At 37.0% G+C, this 25,141-nt stretch overlaps 1 protein-coding gene across 1 annotated transcript in view; it reads right to left on the bottom strand.

Moving 5' to 3' along the window:
• The window catches only part of LOC142344358 (NACHT domain- and WD repeat-containing protein 1-like), a 309,470-nt gene that overhangs the window by 243,190 nt on the left and 41,139 nt on the right, over positions 1–25,141 (bottom strand). The window contains exons 7-9 of the mRNA XM_075395946.1: positions 5,341–6,001; positions 2,635–2,936; positions 1,988–2,191 (exon numbers count right to left, since the gene is read on the bottom strand). Of these exons, the coding sequence (XP_075252061.1) occupies positions 1,988–2,191; positions 2,635–2,936; positions 5,341–6,001 (1,167 nt within the window). The remainder of the gene's footprint in view (positions 1–1,987; positions 2,192–2,634; positions 2,937–5,340; positions 6,002–25,141) is intronic.

The following is a 25,141-nucleotide window of genomic DNA, read 5'->3' as shown; positions in this document are numbered from 1 at the left end:
CAGAGTAAGAAAATCATTCACTTTTTACTGAAAAATAACTTAAATTGATTCCATTATTTTGTCTGGTAATCAAATTATTCAGATTTTAATTAAAGAAAATACATGAAAAGTAACTGCATTATTGCTAAAAAAACGTCGAACTTAAGAGTTCCATGCTACTTTTTAACTCAAATAGCGTCGATTACGCTGAAAATGAAAGCTGCGCACTCAAAACATCAATTAGATTGATTCTCAGTCTCAATAACAAGCGATGAGATTTGTTATCAATGAGAAAAAATGAGAAGAGAATAAAGAAAGACATTTAAAAGCGCAAATCATAAACTAACTGAATATAAAACACCTAGACCGAAGTCATAAAAAACAATAACATTCATATAAAAAACACTGAGCCAGCTTACTAATTTCTCATTAGAAGAGAGCCAATATGAACTTCATTGGGAGAACAATTATTACGACAGCAAAAAATACGACATATAGGGGCAATATACATCAATTCACAACTGTATTTTGAAACCTAAAACTGAGAAATAGTGCAATAAATAGTGTCAAAGTCGTAAAAACACATGGGTTACTTTTTAATTACACTTAAAGGAAAAAACAAAGAAAAAAAGTCTAATTAAGAGCAACAATTACGGCTGCAAAGGAGCGAAATATACCTGCTTTATTAAAATCGCTCTTATCTTTTGAAAACTAAAACTGTCATGATCAATCAAAACCATCAGCTAAAAACCACGGCCATCCAACTTTGCATCAGCAGGAAGAGACATGAACTTGAGGTTAAACGATACAACAAAGAAGAAAATCAAAGTCAAAGTTTGTGAAGGGCATAGCCTGATTTTTGAGAGAGATTCTTACAATGGCGCAATTAAAACACATGGGCTACTTTGTAATTGCAGAAAAAAACACACTGAAGATGGAAGTCAATTTTTAGCAAGGGATTATTGATACCTCATTAGATGAGAGTCAATACAAACTTTATTTGTGAGAGCATCTATTACGACGGCAAAACAGCAACATATACGTGCAATGCACGTTAATTCAATTTCGTTTTTTTTTTGAAAAATTAAAATGTTAAATAGTTTCAAATAGTGCGAAAAATAGTGTCAATTTTGTAAAAAAAAGTTGAACTGACCCCAGAAATTTCTACATTGGTAACTAGGCACAATTAAAAAATATGGGCTATTTGTAATTGCAGTGAAAAGTAAAAATTTCAGAAAATTGAATTCAAATTACAGCAAATGAACAAAAAGTCACTCTCAAAATTAAATAATTGCTCAAACAACAATTCTTGACTCTACGCTTAAAGCAGTTGAAAAAAATCACACTTCAAACAAACTCTTGCTCCCCTACTACTCCGGCACCACCAGTAAAAACACGACTCCTATCTGACTTCAAACAGCCAATAAACAGTGTGACCAGATCTTGAGAACACAGCGCACCTATGCTTTCGTCTTTTCATGTCTTTCCATAAGACTTTTTGAGTTTTTTCCAAGAGAAGGACAACAATCCAAAAGTTTTTCTTTTTCATTGAAAACTAAGCGAAGGCCAAAAATAGCTCGCTAGCACAGCTTTCAATAAGATGGTTTACACAATCTCACTTGATTAAAATTACAGACAATAACCGGTATGCAGCTACTGCTACCTGCCTTTTTTCTTGTCCGCAAAATTTTATAGGAGTTACTCTTATCAGCATAACTAATTGTGCGCATAATGTCTCTGGTTTAGACCTCAATTTATGAGAAGACTCAAGAAGTCTCGTTAGGGGGTTCAATACGGACCAAAATTACACAGTCAAGCACTCTCTTAAAATCAAGCAAAAAATTTTTCGTGGGTAGAGTAAAAGTCTTTTCATAGCAATTTTGGGTCTTTTAATTTGCCGAGTATTAGCACTTTAACAGACCCGCCAAGAAAAAGTGTGAGTGAAAGTAATGGTTACCGCAGATTAAAAAAGTTTAACCATAACATTTGTTTTTTTTAAGTTACTCACTTGTGTAAGAAAGCGAGAACATTGGTCCGGTCCACTTGGCGTTCAACTAACTGGTCTGCCAGATCATTCTTGACTCTGGACCATGCCACAGGTGGAATCCTGACCATGTTGGGGTCTGGAGGCGCCCAGTACTGGTACAACTCATTCAGCACATCGTTGTCCAGTGATAGAATGTCCTCCAGCTCTGTCTCCGATAGCCCGAATCTGAAACAAGAAGCATTCCTTTTGGAGATAAGTAGAATGGTCAGAGATTACTTTTGGGACATCGTTGAAGCTGCAGTAGTTTACAAGTGAGGAATGGTATGTTGATATCGGGAAAAGGTATTTTTGTACAACGGGGGGTGGGGGGTGGGGTGGGGGGTGATGTAGGCAGAATAAATTACTCTATCCAAACTGAAGAACTAATAACAAGAAAACCCTTAGTACACAGAACTGCTTTGAAACCTATCGATAACAGATTTGAGTGATGTGTTCGTGTTGATTTAATAACATGTTCTTATATTCTCAAAACCAACTTATTATAATTAGTACAAACATTTTCTTCACAGCCAGAGGGATGCAAAAAATTTCACAGGAATAAATAAGATAATCGGAATTATGTCTTTCGGGAAACAAACAAAAGTGGCAAATAAATAATTTTTTCTTACTTTGCGGCTACCAAATATGACAGCGCCTTCTTGACCAGAATGGACCCATACTTCGTCTCGAGTTTCTTCAAGAACTGCTCAATTATCTCAGCTGTCGATCTGGCTAAGTTGATCTCTCTCAACTTAGTGAAAGAGTGCCAAGTGAGAGCCTCTTCCAGAGCCAGTTTGAGGTAGAGGGGGGACCCAGTGACCCTGAATGAGTCCAGGAGGTATTTTTGCTGCTCAGTTTGCAGTTTGCGACATGCCACTTGCAGCCGGGTTTCCACTATTTTTTCGCCCATGTCAATCGGCATTGGGGGTACCTAGAGAAAAAACTGATCTTTTTAGGAAAAGTAAATTTAATTTTTCCAAAATTTGTTGAAAAAATTATAAAAACAGGTACAATTGGCCAAATTTATTTGTACCCAGCTGTAATGGTTTTATTGTTATTACAATAATTATAATTGTTATTACGATATTTATGTTAACCAACGACAAATTTTAAAAGTTAATAATACAAAAATATTTTTATAACGCCTTAAACACTTTGTTTAATGCCATTGTTTATTGCTTTGCTATCAAATTGCTTTGCTTTTGCTTTGGTGGCAGAGCAAATCAGCGATGAATCAGTATAGAGACATTAGGTTTTTAGGATGGCTAGAACTCTGTTCAGTTCCCAATTTACACCGGCTAGTCTTCATTTTTGAGTAATATTTTATGCATGAAAAATATTCTGAAATACGTTCAGCTTAACTCCCGCCAACAAGCTTTGCGCTATATGCGATTCGAACTTCCGAGTGGGTACTTGTAACAGTTAATTTGCGTAGAAAATAGTAACCACAAAGCTAAATGAGCTTTTGGTAATTGCCTACAAACTTGCTTAAGTGAAAAAAAGTGCGTATACTACTATAGAAATTACCAGATATTAGCTACAAAAGTATGACTTTTTTCTGGTCAGACTTAATATTGGGATATCTGTAATTTTCAGACAATACAGGATAGATTTAGCCTGGTTGATTCTATGAATTCAATCAAATTATATTGAAGAAAAACTGCACATAAAGAAACTTAAAATAATCTGGAGATGCAAAGTTTCGAACCTGAATTAAGTTCTTACGCTTGAATTGTGCCGGTTCATCGCTGAAATGCTCTAAGACTCAAGTCCGGGTTGCTACTGCTTATTTTACCAGCTTCACACGAATGAAAATTAAGACTTGAAATCAATTCATTGAGTTTCCTATTCCTTTTATTCGATTGTTCACTGGTGATAAACATAGATGTTAGAATAATCATAGATGTTTGAGTGTCATAATTCAAAAAATCTGGGAAAAATAAAAAAAGTCTTTCTGTTAGTTGCTAATTTTAATAGCAAAAAAATATCGCTTGGGACATATTGCCACGTACATTAAAAAAACAAGATTTTTGGTCGCCAGATATTTTGTGTGTTCAGCTTAGCAGTAGGAGATGAACAATTTTCGCCTTGTATTAGAACACTACTACAATGTAAAAGCTAGCTAGTCAATTACAAATTTTTTGTGCGATCTTCAAAAGTCTCATAAGATTGACTTTTTGTACGATAAAATAGTCAGTAAAAATTGAGTATAATCGAACTTGACGGCTAAAAGCGCTCATTTGATTAATTTTATTGAAAACATTTTTCGGCAAAAAAAAGCAATTGTACATAGTAATCTGTACTTTGGGATGCTTTTCGATATAAATTGTTCAATTCGCTCTATAACTTTTAGAATTTGAGCCTACAAAACAAATCGTCGTTGTAAATTAATTTTAAAACCCTTTTGACGTCAATATCGCTATAATGACATTAAAACTTACCCCTTTCGTCTACTTAACCCCCCTCGCCCTTTGCACATTTTGTCAGTGAGGAGGTTTTTCGTGGAAATCATGGGGGGTGGAAAGGTTTGATTCGTTTTGCATTCATTACATGGAGGGAGGGTTAATGAATTGGGGTGAGAAGAAGCAGAACCTTCGAAAAGTTGATTGATTTCTCAACGGCATTGGGTTCCCGCCTGGAAAAAACAGCATAGAACGATCTTGACAGACATACGAATAAAATATGATTCCTATTAACCATATATGGTGCTACAGAATTTTCACAAACATACTAAGATCATCAAGGAAATATTATTGAATATATGAAGATTAGAAAATTAGCCCGAACATAAAAAGTATAAAACTTTTTTGTGCCCTTGAAAAATACCATTCTCATATCTTATTGATCGTAGAAATTGGTATATGTAAGCTTTACGTGCTCATATTGCCATTACAGCCTGTATAACACGTACAGGCTGTTTAGAAAAGCCTCAGATTTTATAAATAAAAAATTTTTTAGAAAAATTGAGAAATTGTGAATACTACTCTCTACTTTGGGACGCCATTCGATCTTAATGGCTCAATTGGCTCTCTCACTTTTCAACATTGAGCATGCAGAACAAACTTCAGGATTTTATACTGTTTTCGTAGTAAAAGGGTAATTTTTAAATCAAATTTGAAGTAAAGAATCCTTGTATCACTAGTTTCCACACACGCTTACAACTCAATATTATAACATGGGTCCTGAAAAAAAGCCAACAAAATCGACATCCTGATCCATTAGTTTTAATTTTTTTAAAGTTTAATATCGTCATTATCCCCCCCTTCGCAGTTTATCCTTTGTACGTCTAAACATTGGAAAATAAGAACTAAAATTTCGTATTTTTCCATACTTACGAATATGAAATTGCTCATATTATCTTTTCGATTGAGGCTCAATGTAAGAGTGTCCAGACATCTGTTAATATCCAGCCTGTCAACCGTCAGTATGATCTGGACTTTCTCTGGCAACATTTTGGGCAACCATATGAATTTATGCGCCCCGTCATTTACCAACAATTCGTCAACCGAATCGAGAATGATCACAACTTCCTGCCTGACATTTTTGGAGACATCTTCAAGAACATTGCCAAAGTTCTCAGACAACCATGCGAAGTCATCCAGAGCTTGTTCTGGAATCCTAACCGCCGGAAATAGATCTCGGATTTGAGACACAATCGATTTGAGAACTGTGCTGATTTGGGCTGTCGCTGCGGTTGTGCCTAGAAACCGGTATATACAAATAGCGGTGTAATTAAAGTTTTCACGAAGGGTTTTGATGACGGACGATATGATGCTAGTCTTTCCAGATCCGCTGTCACCAAAAATGACAATTGGAACGTTGTTTGAGAAGTTTTTGAGGGTGTCAAAGATGCGCTTTTCGATGTCGGGTCTGGGGAAGTATGTCTTAAGGCAGTTGTTGCAGAAGTGTGCATGTTGAACGACCTCAGATAGGACTGGATTCCGCTCGAAAGCTGCCTTCTGCTTGCGAGATATTTCAGCTTGTCGCAGAATCAACCTAAAATATTACCATTTTGCAGAACTTATGTATTGAACTTTTAGTTGGCAGCAATTATTGACTGAAAATGGCTTCAGCTGCTTAGATTAAGAAATAAAAAATATAGAACATAATTAGAATAAAAATATTGAACAAAAAGTGATCAGAAGAAACTTGTTGAAAAAAAAGCACTCAAAAATTGCGTCGCACAAACCGTTTTTATTTGTATTCCAGCTCACGACAGTAGTATAAAAAAGTGACTAGAACCTCAACGGGGGGGGGGGGGGGACGGACATTTTTGGAAGCCTGATTTTCTCGGCCCGACAACAACGGGGTGGGACACTTGAAAATTTTTAAAATTTGAATAAAATGTCCCCCCAATTTTTGAGGTTCTAGTCAGATTTTTTGAAGATTTTATGGTGTTATATTATTATTTCGTTCGTCTTAATTTTTCTTCGGCTGTTTGAAACCAGTTCTTATTTGCAAACTTTGCTACTTTGTTTATTTAATTTCCCGCCAAATTTTGCAACGCTAGACAGCGGAGCGTCAAGATGACTTGATTTTATACTGCATTTTGATCATTTTATTGCTTTGTAGCTTAGTATAGCAAATCTTGGCGTTCATATATCCGATTTTAACAAATCCTAACCCAATTTTTAGCGAAAAATGTTCCAATTTTTCGGTTTTTTGTCCCCCCACTAGATTTTTGCGGCAAGATCTTAGAAAAATTTGCCGACACATCAAAAAATCAGGATTACGGGAATTAAATAAAAGCTTTCGGGGGACCCAGGGAAATCGGCTTAGAAACATTTTTGGCTAAAAAAACAAGACCCATCACTAGAAAATTGTTGCGTCTGAATTTCTGGTTTCCTTTATTCGACAATTATATTCATTTATTCTTCATTCTTTCCTCGAACAGTTGGTGATCGGTTAATAATTTTTTACCCTTGTCTTGAGCAACAGTAGCGATCAGTCAGCATCAATAGTTGAAACTTGCGAAAAAAATGGCGATTTATGTTGAAAGTTGGTTTTTCTTGAGGGACACATTAGTGTTTGCCTCTTCCAAAATAATTTTTGAGGTAATGGGGGCAAGGGAAAAAGCAATAAGAGGGGGGTCACCTATGATATTTAAATTATAATAGTTTACAATTTAAATTTGGGGGGGGGGGGTAAAGATTTTCAAATCAAAATGATTGCCACTTTTTTTACTGCGCGCAAGTTTTAAAAAATTGTGAGGAATGCAGCTTGTTCTTCCGCCTGTCTATAGTTGTCCCAATCAGAAACCACTAGCAAGGTAAGAGTTTTTTTAGGTCTCTCAATTCTTTGTATTAGAAAAAGCTACGAAGCGAAATGCATTGTTTCAAAAGTTTTAGAGATTAACATTCAAGTCTTTGGTTCACAAAATAATTATTAATTATTAGATATTATGAAGTTTTAATTATTCAAAAATTGATATTTGTACATCTTTCGATAGGCTATATGAATTGTTGTGTAAATTCAATGAAGTGTTGAGTACATTTAAAAATTTAAAACACTCATCTTCAATTTTCAAATGACGAAAGTCTGCAGTGCCAGAAGTAAAAACGTCAGAAGTTGCTACTTAGCCACAAGTTGAAACTCTTGACTTTCGTCATTTTAAAACGTGAAGTTGTGTGTTTTAAACGTGGTTAAGTGACTCTGTAGAAGTCACTTTGAAATTTTGACTGAATATCTTGAGCCGCTTTACGGTTCACAATAAACACCAGAAGTGCTCAGTGACTTCAAGCAGAGTCACGTAACCATTACTTATTCAGAATGAGAACTAAAGAGCGAAATCGTTGAATTGATGGCTTAGACTTGAATATTCTAACGTAAGAAATTTGTCTAATTGAAATAAAAATCCAATGAATACCCCGCCAGTCTTGTCAAGTCTGATTTTTTAAATTAATTTTTTCAAATTTTTAGCTAGTTCGTCAAGAAACATCAGAAACTTGAGGAAAATTGTGTTCTGCTTGAACCGAAGTGTGATTGATCTCAACATCCGCCATTGCGGGAAGTGCAAAAATCCTGAAATTTTTGAGCGACAAGACAGGGTTGTTCATGATTTGGGTAACGGACAACTACACATCACCCTGCGCAACAATTGAATAAGAAAAATCGTTTTTAGTAGACCGGATATATGGGTAGGAACTATTTTTCAAAAAATCATCCGGTTCTGCTGACTTTTATTGGGTGTAACACAATAATAAGAGAAACCCTGCCTGTATGGCAGCGGAAAAGCTGACTTAGTAGGTTCTTTGCGACACAAACTTTGTTGCAAAAGCGAATTTTGATAAAGTCTGATATGTGCAGGAAGAACGGTGTTCTGTCACATGCCGTGGCAGATCAACCCCTCCTGGTACGTCAGTGTCCCTCCCTTTCACATGACCTCACTCACTACACACAAGAAATTTCTAGCCCAAAAAGGGGGGACGGTACAAATTTAACTTTTTAAAAAAGCCAATTGGGCCATATAAGCCCGGCTGCAAGTGTTTTTTGGACAATATAGGTACAAATACAGGATGAGACAGGACTTTTTCGTTTTGTTTGGTTCGTCAGTCCTCTTCGCTATTACTTTCTATGATTCTTGCTCGTCTTCTCTTTTTGGTAGGTGGTTGATCTTGCAGATTTTGTTGATCAATTGTTACTGGGAGGTTGGCTGGAGGTTGTTCATCAATTGTGATTAGAGGTTGGGGGCTGCTATCTGAATCTTCCATCGCTTGACTTAGAATGAATCCATCGCAAGCTGCGTCTGTAGAGGAACCACTGTCCGAAAACTCTGACAAATTGTCAAAATCTACCAAATTTTGATTCAATTCGTCCTCGCTATAATTTCGCTGGTGAAAACCTGGGTCGGGAATTGAGTTGAAACTTGTGTTTAGAATGTTATTAGTTTGTGGAACGTTTGCTGACTGTTGCGTTTGACGTTTGTTTTTTTTGCTGCTTTTTGTTTTTTACCTGCTGCGAGCTATCCTGCGCAAGCTGCCCGCTTTCCTGCGCCCGCTGCCCGCTTTCCTGCACCCGCTGCCCGCTTTCCTGCGCATGCTGCCCGCTTTCCTGCGCATGCTGCCCGCTTTCCTGCTCGCTTTCCTGCTCGCTTTCGCCCAAATCATCGACGCCCCAATCGGGGTCATTCATTATTGATTTGAAGAACATATCCTCTCTTATTGAACGATGACCATAGGGCAGCATGGAAACTTGGTCATTCATAATAAATCGTTTGTCATCGTAGCCTGACAAAGATTTCTTGTTGACCACAATTGTGTGCAGCCTGTGGTTGCTTGAAGCTATTCTCGTGTTGAGCAGACGCACCACCTCACCGCCCAAAAGAGTTTGCTTGTACAATTCATGCGTCATGCTGCGACGTGCATCTTTTGTGACCCCTTTTGCTGACTGTTTGGCGCAACCTGAAAAAAAAACTTAGTTTATTTCAAATTCATTCCATTGTTTCCATACCCAAACAAACTTTATTTGCTAGAATGATTTGCATATGCCTGTTTGTTTTGATTACTTGTGTTTGTAGAGTGAAAGGGGGGGGGGGCTAGTGAAAAAGACTAGCCTTCAGCGAGCTTGATTGAATACAGCTTTGGCTTGAGTCCACAAAACTCAGCAATTGGCCGGCTTCCCATCTCATCTTTGAATTTAAGAGTGACACGTGCATTGTCCCTGCTATACAAGGGGTGCTCTGGTGGAAAGTTTGAAAAATCAAACTGTTCAGCGACCGACTTTTTCCGTTGTATTTCTGCAAAGAAGTCTCTTGAACGCACTTCATATACGAAAGAGTCCGTGTCTGAGTAAAGTAAATTGCAGTCAAAGTTTTTCTTCATGACTTTGTAGTGAAACTCGAACATGAACTTCTTTGCCAAATCCAATATACAGGCACCCACTATGGTTGGTTTGTCCCAAAGTATTTCTGATTGCTGAAGGCATACTGTGACAAGATCTTCGCTAATAATTTTTGATGATTGGTACTCGGGCTTGTCTGTCCACTTTAGCGTTTCCTCTTCCGTGCGGGTTATCCTGACTTTCATTCGGTTTCGCTTTCCCTCACAAGTTTTTCCAAACGATGAGTTAACCATCAATTTGAAAAAATCCTCCTCAAAATTACTCTTCGCTTGCTTTCGCTTTTCGGTGTTCAGTTGTACGTAGGGTGCCAGCCACTTTTGCTGTTTGAACGAAAGCACTCTATGAAGCTTGGTCACCACCAATCCTAGTTCAACGTAGAGTTTGAGGGTTTGATAGAGCAGAGTGTAATTCTGTTTATCGAACAACGTCTGAATGAGCTTTTTCACCTGCGGGGGTTTTTTAATTTGCATGTCGGCCAACAAGCTGCTTTGATACTCACTGAGCCAGCATTCATCAATCGCATCTTTTGTGGGCGCCAAAGGAAAATCAGAGTGTAGATCGTGCAGGCTGTCGGGATAACTGAAATCGACTTCAACTATGTATCCAACCTCATCATCATCAGGCGTATTCAATATTCGACGCAAAATTTCCTGGGCTTCCTCATCGGTCCATTCACTTTTGTCAAACATTTCGAAATCATGGAGGGATAGGGGGAATTTTTCCATGATTCCTCCATACAGATTATTGGCATCGATCATTATTATGAATGAGGAAATGTTCTTCGGTTTGTATTCCGAAAGAAACTTGTTGTTTGCGCGACAGAGCCGCTTGCTGTAAACCGAGCTCACGCCTCCTCTTATAAGACTTTCTACCATGTCGAGGTGTTCCCTTTCTGTTAGAAGATGTAGTTGAGGGTTGCATATTTTGAGCATTGCATCTACTGACAAGTTGGAAGCCGTGTAATACTGGCAGCAGTCGAGCCCATATGTATCATAGCACACTTTTCTAAAGCAGAGTACTACTGCAGCGAGGAGAAACACATCTGTTGTCAAATACAAATTGTAGTAATCACCAATGTTTTGGCACTTGAATAAACTGAACACTTCGAGGGCTCGCTTGTATTCATCTTCACTCACTGTTACCTCGTACTGCTGCAAACTGTTTGTCCATTTCTCGAGAGGGGGAAGCTGGGCCTCTTGCAGTTTTTCAAAGCTATCGACGAAGCAATAAGGGAACGAGCCTTTTTGTTTTAGCAAATTAACCGATGTTGTTGGCCACGCTTGAAAATGTTGTTCCAATAAGGTGAATTGATCAGATGGTAGGTTCTGTACCAAATTGTCGAGCGATGGATTCATGAACTTAAATGAGTCCAATAGTCTGATATACTCATACTGGCTTGTCCAAACACCTTTCTTGTTTTGTGTTGTTTTCATATGCACTCCAATTTGCAATGAGATGAATTTCTCACTCGTGCTTGGCACAACTGAAATTGTGTTTTTGTCATTCAGACTTTGTAGTGCTAATACTACGTGATGAAGATCATAGTTTGCCAAGTTGTGCGCAAATAGGGGGGTGAAGTTTAGAGTTTTGCGTTTCAAATTGCACTGCGCATGTGCCCATCCCAAAAATTTTCCTGTGAAATGGCAGTGGTCTAGAACAGTGGGATCTTGTGAGGATGTATTCAATTCAGTTTCACAAATCCAACACAAACTAGCTTGATCTTTAGTGATTGTTGGCTCGCCGGCAAAGTTTTTGTGTTGTTGTTTCACGTCGTATATATCCCTAGCAATTTGTTCCAGTGACTTAACAAATTAAACCATGACATTCGGACCACATTTGAGATCGAAGTAGAATGGCTTTGTTTCATTTAAAGCAACGAAGAGCAAAGCATAACTACACGGCTTGTGTTCCTCCAATGCTCTAGTAACTGAGTTTTGTTGTGTATTGATAGTGTTAGCAAGTGGTTCAATTATTGACTCCAGATCGAAAAATCCAATTATCGGCGCAAACCATCGGGCTTGAACATTTTTGAATTCAAAGTTTTGCTTTTTGGCTTTCGGCATTTTAATTATTGCTTGCGTGTTTTGATGGCATATTTCTTCATGTCTCTCATGTCGAGCCAATGAGGTGCTGATGTGAAAACAGTTACGACACAAACGGTTGTCAATGAGCTGGTGTTTTCCAAGATATTTATGAATAAGTGCCTCGATATTTGTGATCAGGACATAGTGATGCATTGATCCATCACTAAGCAAGAACAGATCCAGATTGAAATTGTAGTTTTTATTATTTGATATGCGGAAAGGAATCAGTTTCTTGTTCGAGTGTCGAAAAACATTAACGCGTACCAAGTTCAGCAGTTCAAATTTTTCCATCTGGTGAAAAGCCATGGGCATCATGAATTCACCAGCCGCTTGTTTTGCTCCTGGATTTTCGGAACTATACATTATTGGATTTGTCTTTTGTCTCCATGAAGCATTGGCGGGTATCAACCGGGGTCCGAATGTGTTATGGTACTGAGCTGTATAGCAGTAGAGAAAACATTTCTCGTCTTGTCGGTTTCGAATGTTCAACAGGTACTGACATTTTACTAGCTCAGTAGGCAGAGCTAAATATGAAGAAGCAGCAATTGGTTTTGACCTGGCGAGCCTCAATTCAATGTTTTCAATGCTATCTACTGTCCAGCCGCTACCATGGGATGCAAAGTTGTTCAAGGCAAGCAGCATTTGTTCAACCATTCCAGCAAAACAGGATTTGCTCAAGCCTGTGAAGTCGACCCGCTGCATTTTTGAGTTGATGTATATTTTGATGCGATCTGGCTGGCTTCTAACATTTTCATCGCTCGTTGGTTTTGTGAGTTGTACCAGTGCGCTAAACTGAAGTTTTTGTGCTTGATTTTGGGTGTTGAGTTGAACAACGTTTTCAATCTCATCACGTTTGCTACGCATGAAACTTAGCAAATCCAGTTCATGTTCTCCCACTGGTATGTCATATGTTTTCAAAACACCGCCGAAAGCTTGCTCGGACGGAAAAATTCCAGAGTTTGGGTTGGTTTCAGCATTAGCATCCCATACTGGCAGTCCATGATTTTTATTCATGTGCTCCATGTACTTGAGGTTGTCTGTGAAAAACTTGTTGCAGTATAGGCAATAGCGTGGGTGGGTTGAGTTGTGTTGTTGTCTCATATGCGTCTCGAGCTCGACAACTTTTTCATTAGCAAATGCGCACTCATCGCACACGAATACGTTTGTTTGTGCATAATGTTTATGCACATCTTTCATGTGCCGACGTAAGCTTCGTTTGTCCGAAAGTGTCTTTTTGCAAACTCTACACTTCTCTGAATTCATTACAGGTGTAAAAACTTGATACAAATAAGGAACTGGGGTGAAAGTTTTCACGAGGAAAGAATGAAAGTTTTTTGCTGTTGCTGATTAGTTTTGATAAGACTGTTGAAAATTATTTCTGTAACTTGAGTTGAAAGTTAAGGCAAAAAGCAAATGAGAAAAATTTATTGTTGGAGGGGACACATTTTCACAACACTCTCAAACAATCAGAGTGCGCGTCTTTTTTGTTTACTTTTGGGACTGAAAGCTACTGCTCCACAAATAGTGGTTGGGGAGGGCAGCAAGTCTACCAGACTGTTGTGTCAATATCACAGATGCACTTGTTTACTTGCTTTGCTAGTTTTTGTTGGTTCATCACAGGTGATTCTGAGCTCACAGTTTTACTTCTTATTTACATAGCCTAGTTTTGTTTCACTTTCTCTACTGAATAATAGCAATTAGTGAAATAAGTTTATTGACTGTTTGTCATGATATGAAAAAATCCCAGCTTTAACTGGGTTTATTTCAACCCGATCTGTTTTTGCTTATTTGTTTACGGCAATGTCTCACATACTTGTCTGTTCAATGTCTGAATTTCGCCGCATCGCCTAAATCTTTCTCTCAAAAAATTATGCAATGTCTAGCGCTAAGATTGATTGTTAGAGAAAATTAAATTAAGAACTATTTTAAAGAAGGAAACACAAAGTTCATACGTTGGAACAATGAAAAGCAACAAATGAAATGTTCAATATACACAATGAGTTTGAGGTGGGTTTGTTTTGTTTAGAGTCGAGATAACTTGATGACCTTCTTGACGGGGGCATAGCACTGGCTCAATGGAGGTGTTTCATCGAAGTTGATATCATTAGAAAAATTGTTGACAAGCAACGGGAGGCTTTCCGGGGTTTTTGTTTCTTCACTTGGCGACTGATCAAAATTCCAAAAACCAGATATTTGCTCAACTTCTTCTAGCTGCCCCAATTGATTCTCCCAAATTTCAATGCAGTCATGATCGTAGTCTGCAAAAAGTTTTCTTGTTCGCTTCGCCAATTTTTTCACATCCTGCTTTTTTGTTTGAATGCGAGTAATACATCCATAATATCGATGAGCATATGGAGACTCTTCTTGTAACGATTTTTCTGGCGTTTTTGTAAGATGAAATAAATCGTTTTGTTTTGTGTATTCAAGTATTGGTTCAATGTAATTAACTGGAACAATAAAGCTGTTTTTTGTGTGCCATAAATCTGTCTTATCATCAAAGCTTTCCTTTACAAGGACAATATTTTTGAAGTTGTGACACATTCGCACGAGGGTTCGAGTGCCTCGTTCACTTGTCTTTGCAATTTCTAAATATTCAGCAGCCATATTACAGGTGATGGATAACAATTGAGATGTTTTTTGTTCTGATTTTACGGATTTAAACGGTAACAACGCACACAGTTTTCTTTGTAAGGAAAATTTTATAAAGACTTAACAGCACCGAGTCTAGAACCAATTCTAGTAACAAGAGAAATGAAAACTTGTTTTTATATCGTATGGAACTGAAAGGAAAAGCAGGATGAAAGCAAATTCAAGAAGAAGGTTAAGTAACAAAAGACTTGCAGTAATGTAATAAGGTGCCAAAGAACTAAAGAGTTTTCACAAAACTTATATTGAACAACAAGAAAGAACCAATGGCGGAAAGATTGAAAAAATTGTTGCAGACCGATTTGTTTATTTGACTTAATCATTTCATCATTATTCCGTCATGTCTATAAATAGAATTATGTCATATTGACCAAAGTTCAATTGGGTTGCTCTCGAGAAATATAAATAGACTCGAGTAGGCGAGCTAATTTATCCATTGCTAATGAAAATTTGTCAGTTTTTAGATTTAGAGGTCGGGACTTGTAAAACTGTTTACTGCTATGGCCTTTATAATGCTTGGCCCGGCGATGTTGCATTAGTGAATGGAAATTTTTAAATTGCTTTGGACAATTGTGACATTGAATGGGTCTTGATTCAGCAGGGTAAACTTTTTCCGATCTTTTGAATTTCATATTTCGTATAAACGTCATAGCTGATATAGAGGAGTATAAATTTGTTTACACGCTAGGGTGGGTGGGTTTGTTTGCTCAGCTGTTATCTTGTCTAGACATGTTGGCGTGGGTTTTTAAATTGTTTACATTCCAACAAACAGTAATGCATTAGTCATTCATCGTTTCAGATTACTTTGATACAGTTTGTCTCAATATATGCAACATTATGGGTAATGTTTTGTCTAAAGATGCTGAGTACAGCGACTTTCATTTGGATCTCTCGCTCAATGAAAAACGGCTTGTTAGGGCTGCTGTTAAGACTTATCATACCACTGGCACCTATTTATCCTTGAAATTGTTCAAACGTGATAGTGAACAGGTCGATTGGGATTTCAATCAAAAAATTACACTTTCGGCGCGAGAGTTTCGGTTGCTATGTCAGAACATAGAAAAACTAGAACAAATGCTTGATCAACCAGTTGGGTTGATCGACTCTCTTCTAAAACCGGATTCAACTGATGACTCAAAACGTCCAGCAAAACGAGCCGGCAAAACACCAACTCAGCGCCAGAAGAAGATACCAAAAACATCTGTAACAGTCAACGAGCAATCGGAATAATTTCTATTATACCTTTTGCTTCCTGTCATTGTTCATGCTTTCATAGTTAGTTCATTAGCTTTTTTTTGTTTGTTATGGTTGAGGCAATGTATGAGAACAGTCCTGAATATTTCAAGAAATTTCAAAAACGTTTCAAGTACAATATTTGTGAGACGGAACCAAAACTTGAAAACACAACAATTGAAAATTATGCATATGGTTATCATTCATCTGCAACAGTTATCGAAGGTTGCACATTTGGCTCCAATCATTAACATGTTATGTATGAATTTGGTTCTCAGGATGATAATACATTCGATTCTCTTTATGTACCTGCGGTGATACCGTGTCTCGTTAACTGTTTCAAATTACTTATTCAGCCTACGCAAAAAGACTTTGTTAAACGTGGTGCAATAATTTCACGACTACATGTTGCTGTTGAATACCTTTCAAAATCAACTTCTTCTGCAGTTACCAAGAACCAGAAACAACTTCCAGCACCCTTGAGTGAGGCAACAGCAAAATCTATTAGTACTTTTACGACCAACAAACGTTCTTCTACAGTCCCTGATGTAACTATGAAACGATTTTGCCAGCTTATGCTAGGTGAACACTCCTCAACTCTTTATCAGATAATGGATATTCTGCTTAGTGGCCACGGGAGTTTTGTGCGAGAAACCTCAAACTCTTTCATAACCTTTCAATTTTGTAAAAATTGATATTCAAAAAGTGTTGTTTGAAAATTAAATTAACTTTTACTTCATATGTTTTACAAAAGCTAGCAACTCTAATTCATTTACATCAGGTATAAATGGAAATTTCTCACTATAAAAATAATGAACAATATATATGCAAAATAAACCACAAAGCTGGGAGTCTGAGGATTGCAATGGAGACTGAATGTCTCTTCTATGTTCCAAGATATCCATCATTATCTCCAAGTCTTTACACTGTTGTAAACGGTTGAAAATATCCTTGTAGGTAGTCAAGGGTAGAGCCAATGGATCCGCAAAATATATTATCGGGTATGCATATCGTTTAGCTAGCACTACCCAGTGGGTTCCAATAGAGTTGGATCGTGATGCATTAACAATAATAAATGTGTTGGTTTGCAAGTTCAGAGGATAATTATCAGCGGCATAAACCCCTCTGAATTTGAATTTGAGGTGTTTACACTTTTTCACTTGAAGATGAATTTGATCTTCGTCCATTAGTATGTGATCATTGGAAGAGCGTTTTTAGATGCGTTTCTTGCAGAGTCAATGTAGATCGTAGATGCTTTTTCCCCAAGAAAAAGTATTTCAACGTTATGAGCTAACGCTGCATCGAACTTGAGTTCGACAGACAATGATGAATTTGTGAGCTCTGGATGAATAAAGTCATGAGTTGCCTCTTGAGTGCTGGTCAGATCAAATACCATTATATAATGGTTTGCGAACTCACTCAGAGGTATTCCATGGCCATTTTCTACATAAGCTAATGCACTCATTGAATTGTAGTACAACCTCTTGTTGTCAGTTGTTGACATTGGAGTTCCAGCCGTTGCAAAACCATTTCGATAAATGGTTATCTCTCTTAAACCAAATTTTTGATAATGGAATGGATTAGCGGTGTTGGTACCGATGAATGCTGTACCAACGCATAATGCAACAATGACTCTTCTGATTGGCTCTTTAGTGAAAATATCCTCATGTTTCCAGCTTTGTTGGCCTGTTGTAGCCAAGAATGTTTTGGTAATTACTTCATTGTATCGGTAAATTGCCGGAGTTTTCAATAATGTCTTCTCAATTGCACCTACAACATTATCTGACACCGTCATCTTCCTGACAAATAAATTAGCCTCATCTATTTTAATCTTGTAGTGTTTCGCTGCGTCTTCGCTGATGACGGCAAAGTCATCTTGGGATCTTCTCATTGAAATGCGTAACGTAACTCCACTAACCAAATGTTTCTCACATGAAAAGAAATCAACCGCCAACTTTCCATATAATGTTATGCGTGCGGATTGTCGCACTGTTCTTTTTCTTATATCTGATATTGCTGCTGGAATACTGCCGGGGTTTTCTTCATACTCGTAACCCTGACATTTCAGCAAGGTCTTCTTTGCGTCTGTCCCATGAGAGAATTCAGTTTCTATGAAACTTTTGTGTGCATAGTGTCCATTAGCTGTTGAAATTTTGATACCATTTGCAGAAACAGTACAGTCGGCGAAAAGTGAATGAAGGATATTATTAGCAAAATATGGAAGATCACTGGCATTAGCGTCACCAGCTGTGAAGCGCAAATCCGTTCCATCTGTTTGAAGTATTCGACACTTGATCTCCAGGAAAATTTTTTGTAGGTCAATAATATTGTTGCGATCACCAACAACTTCAAATTCCAATGATGATCTTGAAGGCGAATAAAGCGGTCCTGTTTTTTGCTCGAATGATTGATCAAATGTTACCAGCAAAGGTGGTTTTTCAAATAAGTCTAAAGAACTGTGAGTGGCTTCAGATGGTATCACGATATTAGTTCGCATTTTTCACTCGCGAGAAAAAATCCAGACGACTCCTTTTCGGACGGGGTTTTCGAGAAATGATTCTTCTGGTTGAGATTTTTCGTTTTTGGTTTGAACGAGGTCTCGTGTATTGTCGTCTTTTTCGTCTAATTATTTTACGGCCTGATGCAATACGTGATTGAAGAGATCCACCTATTTGTTTGCGAGCTGTTTTGGCTACTGTACTTTTCAGTGCTTGTTTTGCTGACTTTCTTTTGGTTGCAACTTCTACTAACTCCGGTGCTCCTTGAACCAATAAATCGCGACCAATCTTTTTTGCTGCGGGCCAGAGAAATTTGCGTGCTAATGGCAGAGCAACTCTTCCAATACCTGCAGCAAGCGCTCCAAAACCACTGCCTCTTTGTCTGTAGTGTCCGGAAAAATGCGGCATTGATTGAGATGCTTGATTGCTGTAGTATGCCTCCAGATTAAATAATTTTTTGAAATTTTAAACTGACTATAACTTTTCCGGTTCCAGTAAAAGGAATTAGTTTTCCAGTTTCGTTTCTCAACTCAACCTGTATGTTCTGAATGTTGTTTGATAATATTGGCTTGTAATTCAAATTTGTGTAGGACTTGTGGTGTATGGGTGTCACTGTGTTTATGCTACCGTTTCTCAAACGTCTTTCAGACTCAATGATTTTTATTACTGGAGCTTCCACATCACCAACGTTCTGATGTTCAATTATATCAATGTATACAAATATTAACTGTGATCCGCAAGTGATATCAACTGGAAATTCTCCAACATGTCTGTTCAAAGAGTTGCCTGCTTTTTGTGACTTGTAACCAATGTGAATAAAACCATGATTCGAAATATCTCTTATTCCTTTAAAACCAAGAATACTGGGTACTTCTTCATCTTCAAATGACAAACCTTCGTTAGGTCCAAATTTCAAAACTAACTTTTGCGTTACAGTGTCAAAATCATAGTCAAAGTTTTTCAATTGAGCGATTCGAAAAATTTCTTTTAGAAGCTCTTCGGAACTGTTGTATATACCTTTGCGAACTCTTCGAAGTTGTCCGGTTCGGTTATGTGAAGCATCAAGTTCAGCGCCAGAACTGACATACGCAACTATTTCGGCTGAGTTTACATTATTGATGTTTGAGGGAAATGATGTTGAAGCAAGGGCAACTTGCCAATCTCCATCTAACTGTAATGGTTGAGCAAGTTGATTTCGAAACTTGGCCATAGTATTACTGGTAAAAATTCCCATTGATGCATTCGATATCAAATCAATAGTAAATTCTCTATGAATACTCATATTTAATCTTTGACAGGAAGAACGTTCACTTGGACTAATTCTGGTTCATAAAATTTACCTTCAATTATAACGTTGTTTGCGTCTATAAGGTTGTATGTTGGTGGACTAAGGGTAGCAACCTTGAATACTGTGAAGACTTCGTCTGTGTAATTTTGTTTATAACCTTTCCTAAATATTTCGTCTGGCTTTGCAATCCGAACCAGGTCTCCTTCTTCGTATTTTGGCTTGTACTTTTTTGTGCTAATTGCTAGGGATATTAGAAACGGTTCATGTTTTTTGAAAGTTTTATTAGGTGCAAGTTGGGTAACACGATTAACACGAGTGTTTATAGTATTTACAAACTGGGGCAATTGCTTAATATAAGTCCAAGTCCAATTTTCCTCCAGGTATTTGTGAATAATGTTTTTGAGCGATCGAATATTCCTCTCAGCAAATGCCGACTTGGTTTCGTTTTCGGTTGTATATAAATGAATCTCCTTCTTTTCACAAAATTTTTTGAATTCACCTTTAAACTCGGATCCCTTGTCTGTCCAAACCTTTTCTGGTTTTTTCTGTTCGATCATTTTTTTGAACGCTTCAACAGCATCTTTTGCATATAAAGCCTTCATTGGTTGCACTCTAAGGTATCGCGATAAAACATCGACAGCCACCAGTAAATATTTGACTCCATTGTTGTGTTGGGCAATTTTATCCATATACGCCACATCGACAGACCAGATTTCGTTTATTCTGTATGCAACAGCTTTTAGTCTCGGGAAAGTTTTTCTGAATTGTTTGTATTTTGTGTATGGGGCTTTCGACTGAAGGTATTGAACCACTTTGGATCTTGGTAAACCACTGGCTTTTTTCAAGTTAGCAATGCTACCAAAAGCTGCACTACCTTTTGTGTATAATTTGTTCAATTGTTTAACGTGAGAGGAAGTAATTTGTCCACGAGCTAGACGGTTGGATTTCGTCTTTTGCATCTTCAAAGCTTCCTTCATCGTCGCCAGAAGCTTTTGATTCTTCTGTTCTCGAGACTCCTGATTCTTCGTTTTCTGGTTCATCCTCAAACAACTGTAACTTTTCGTTTAGTGATAAGGCAAGAAATTTTTTTTGCGTATGTATTACAAGTTAATTGTGAACTGATATCTAGAAAGGTCAGGACTTTGTAATGTTCAAGTGAAAGCTTAGATGTTGTTTGTTGTAGATCGTAAAGAAAATCTGCGACAAGAATTCCCGTGCTTGACTTATTAACCATTAGTCTTGATGTCTGATCCAGCGATAGAGATTCTGACTCTTCTATTTTTTCCAATATTATGCTCGCTTTTTCAAACTTTTTTCTATCAAGGTGTTTAATATCTCTCAAAACTCGCTCCCTGATTTCAGTTGGAACTTTTGTATCAATTTTGTCATCTCTAGTCTCATTCAACTCATCTTTGGCATTCTCCAAAATATTATCGGTCTGCTGTTGCGTGTCTTGTTGCGTGGTAGAAGGTGCTGGTGGAGACTTGCTTCTTTGCAACAGTGATATTTGTTTTGCTTTCTCTCGGACATTTTTATTGTTGAGAAGTTGAGCAATTTGAGGTTGTTCATTCGCATACATTTGACGAGGAATTAGCACAAACTCTTCAGTGTGCATTTTGCTCCAGAAAAGCAATACAAGGTAACGCAATCAGTTTAATTAGACGGATTCCAGAATCTGATCGAAAAATTTTGATTCTCTCACTTTTTTCAACTCGCCTGTCTGCAAGTTTACGTAGTGGTTTCTCGAATTTTTTTAATTCAACTTTATTGATTGGTACAACTCCAGAGAGCACGTTCATCACACAGTCACTCAAGAACCAAATGAAATCGCCCTGATGTAATATTTCTATTTGAGCTGTGTTCTCATTCCTCTTATTTGCCCATTGCTTGAGCATAAGCAAATGTTTCTTTTTCATTTGTAATTGTTGTAATGACTGCTTCAGGGGACGAAATGTAAAAAATAGAAGGATCCGGTCCAATTAGTTGCGATGAAAAACGTAAACCTTGACTGGTTTTTGGGTCGAGATCTATCATCAAATGTCCAAAGGGCTCCGCAGTTGCTAGTTCGTATGCTTCTTTAATCAGTTGGAGACAATTCAACTGTTTTCCAAGATATTCAATTTGTTGAATGTCACGAAGCGACTTGAATAATATTATGTGTGTTGTATTCAAATCAATGGTTCTGGACAATTTGCTTTGATGGAATAAATTATGCTTGACGTATATAACATGTAGTTTGCGATGACGTCCTGAGGTAGCTATTTTTACAAATTCTTTATCGTTGAAGATTTCTTCACATGAGTCGTCATAGATAAGCAGACAATGTGATAGGTTTTTTGTTATATCAAAGCCTGAGTATTTTAGAAACTCAATCCCTGGTATAACTCGTTGCATATCTTTGAAAAGTGGTTGGAAATCTTTGTAAAAATAATAAATTTTTTCAAAGCGTGGATAAAAGGTCGAACCTTTTAGCATTCGAAATAAGAGTTCTGTTTTACCACAACCACTTGGTCCTACAATTGACATGAATATCCTGTCATGTGTAAGAATAACTTTGTTCATAGTTTGGGATTAGGTAAAATGTAACCAACTAAACTCGATAAGAGAGCAATCCAAATTGATTTCTCTTCACAGCTTTCTGATAATAGAAAGAGCATAGAGAAGCAAAGAATGATCATTAAGACAATGATACTAACTTGAACAAAAAATATTACTTCGGACCTTGGCACTGTTGAATTTGAACAACAACGCCATGGTGGCCTCTCTTTGTTGTTCACATCAAAGACTAAATTACTGATACCTGCGTCAGTCTCGTCTCTTTGACTCATTGGAGAAAAATTTTTAATTGAAAAGTGAATTGAAACAAGGATGATACAAAATGTTAAATTTTTGAATTATTTACTGGGCAACTGTTTCATGTACCAGAACTCAAACAAGTTGAAACCTTTAATAGGACTTTTTATCTCTAGTTTATAACAAACGGTTGATGAGTCATTTTCCTCGAACGATGGTTGATTGAAGACTTTTTCAACTTCGGGGTGTTCCAAGACATATAACCGCAACTCATTCGGCATCTCATTAAGTGATATCTCACGTTCTGGTGGTGTTTTTTTCAATCTAAATTGAGGAACTTTTTTGTCCGCCCATTGCTTCCAACGTGGGATTCGCTGCTCTTTGGGGTACTGCATAGGCTTCTGGTTTGTTTGGTTCATAGCCATAATTGAACTGATTCCGATGTTCTCGAGCTCTTTGTTTATTTCTTATGTACAGTTGGAAGTGATAGAAATTATCTATCACGGGCAGGAAAGCCCTAAAGCTGTCTAGCTCGTCGGGAGAAAGAGTAATGGTTGCAAAATAACGTTTTGCTGCTGTACTATAAAGCGAGTTGTAGCGCGGTTGTTGTGCTGTGTTTGGCTTATTGTTGAGATAGTTCGCTCGGTTCTGTTGATCACTTGAAAAATTATTCTGTATCGGTGGAGAGGGATCCTGAACTCTGTTGAATATTACAATCGGCTGATCGTCAAGTGGAGTCAAGCAAGTGAATATCAGTCAAGCAAGTTGTCTGACAGATAAGTTGTTAATGTTGCCATGTCTTCTCTGTGCATCACTTTGTGTCCACTGTGAAAATATTCTTGCTTTACGTTCCGCGCAGTGATTTGATAGTTGATCGTTTGTTGAACGAAAGTTTGAATGATGATAACAGGAGGGAACTTGTTCTTCTGATATTATCTCTGAGATTCGGGGAAAATTTAGATCCTCCAGATTATAAACAGTTTTTGGTAAAAGCTTACTGAGGAGCTCACACTTTTCAATGCCTTTGGCAAAAAAATTTTTTCGTGTGAATCGGAAACTGAAACTCAGACAGATTGTTTTCAAATCACAGTAAGGTATATCACCTTCGTCCCAATCAAGACCGTGTAGGTTATTGGTCAGCCAAATAACAGTTTGTCTATCGTGTGCGGGTAAATCAGCGAATTTAAGCGGCGGTTTGAAAAATATTGTATAGTTGTAACTGGAACACAAACTGAGTTCTTTTATAATGAATCCAAGTGACTTGAGTTTGAAACCTTCGAGATCGAGGACAATAATATTTGTGGTTTTGCTGCCAAAATTTTCTAGCATTCCAATTCACGAAACAATTGTGAATGAAAAATTTTCACTGATAGAATGAATAATATTCCTGTCAGGTGTCCAAAAAGACAATTGTTTACTGGTGAGTAACGGAAAGCGTAAACATATCCAGGGCCTTTGTTTCGGCAATCTTTTATAAATCCAGCGGCGTCATGCAATGCAGCATGAAGTCGTAGCACTTTGCTCCGTTTCAATAAAGGATCTAGTGTTGAATTATCAATTCCAATGAAACCACCATAGGGTCTAAATTTAAGTGCTATTTCTCCGTCAACTTCTGGATCTAACAAAGAACAAGCAGCTACGAAATATAATTGTCGATAAGATATGTGTGTATAATTTAAGTTACCTCTCAGTGATAAAACTTTCTCATGAATGAGCTTGATGTCTTTTGTTCCTATTGTGTTCATTATTTACTGTTTACTGAACGTGAGCGTATAGAGTTTTTGTTTATAAATCTTTCAATTCTGATTGGTTGTCAACTTGAATAATAAATCAAGCACTCCGATTGGTCAATTTATTTTGGAAAGTTTTGTGACCCTGAACATGTTTGGGCATGATCTGATGACTCTCCAATTAATATATCATTAATGATTTTATACATCTACTAACAGGTTAGTTGTTTTACTGTTGTTTTCACCAATTTATGTATGCATTTATGGACATAGGGAATTATGACCATAATTGTGTACATACTTAGGTAAAAACTTGTGTATGTATAAAAAAATGTGACCCTGGATCCAGGGTCACATATGTATGTATGTATGTATGTATGTATGTATGTATGTATGTATTTATGTATGCATGAAAGTGTGTGTGTGTGTGTGTGTATGTATACATACATCCATACACACATATATAGATACTCACATACACATACAAGCATACATTTACATACATAAATACATTCATACATGCATACAACAATACACACAAACATATATACATACATGAATACATACACATATATACATATACACGTTACATGTATACATGTATATACATATATACATTTACATAATACATACATACATGCATACATACATACATACATACATACATATACATATACATATATACATATACACAATACATATATACATGCATATACATATACATAATACATACATATACATACACATATATACATATACACGATACATATATACATGCATATACATATACATAATACATACATATACATACACATATATACATATACACAATACATATATACATGCATATACATATACATAATACATACATATACATACACATATATACATATACACATTACATATATACATGCATATACATATACATAATACATACATATACATACTCATATATACATATACACAATACATATATACATGCATATACATATACATAATACATACATATACATACACATATATAC

This window comes from Convolutriloba macropyga, chromosome 8 (genome assembly GCF_964194025.1).
Source record: "Convolutriloba macropyga chromosome 8, txConMacr16.3, whole genome shotgun sequence".
NCBI classification, from domain to species: Eukaryota; Metazoa; Xenacoelomorpha; order Acoela; family Convolutidae; genus Convolutriloba; species Convolutriloba macropyga.
The sequence above is the reverse complement of the archived record's forward strand: the minus strand, read 5'-3'. Positions and strand labels throughout refer to the sequence as shown.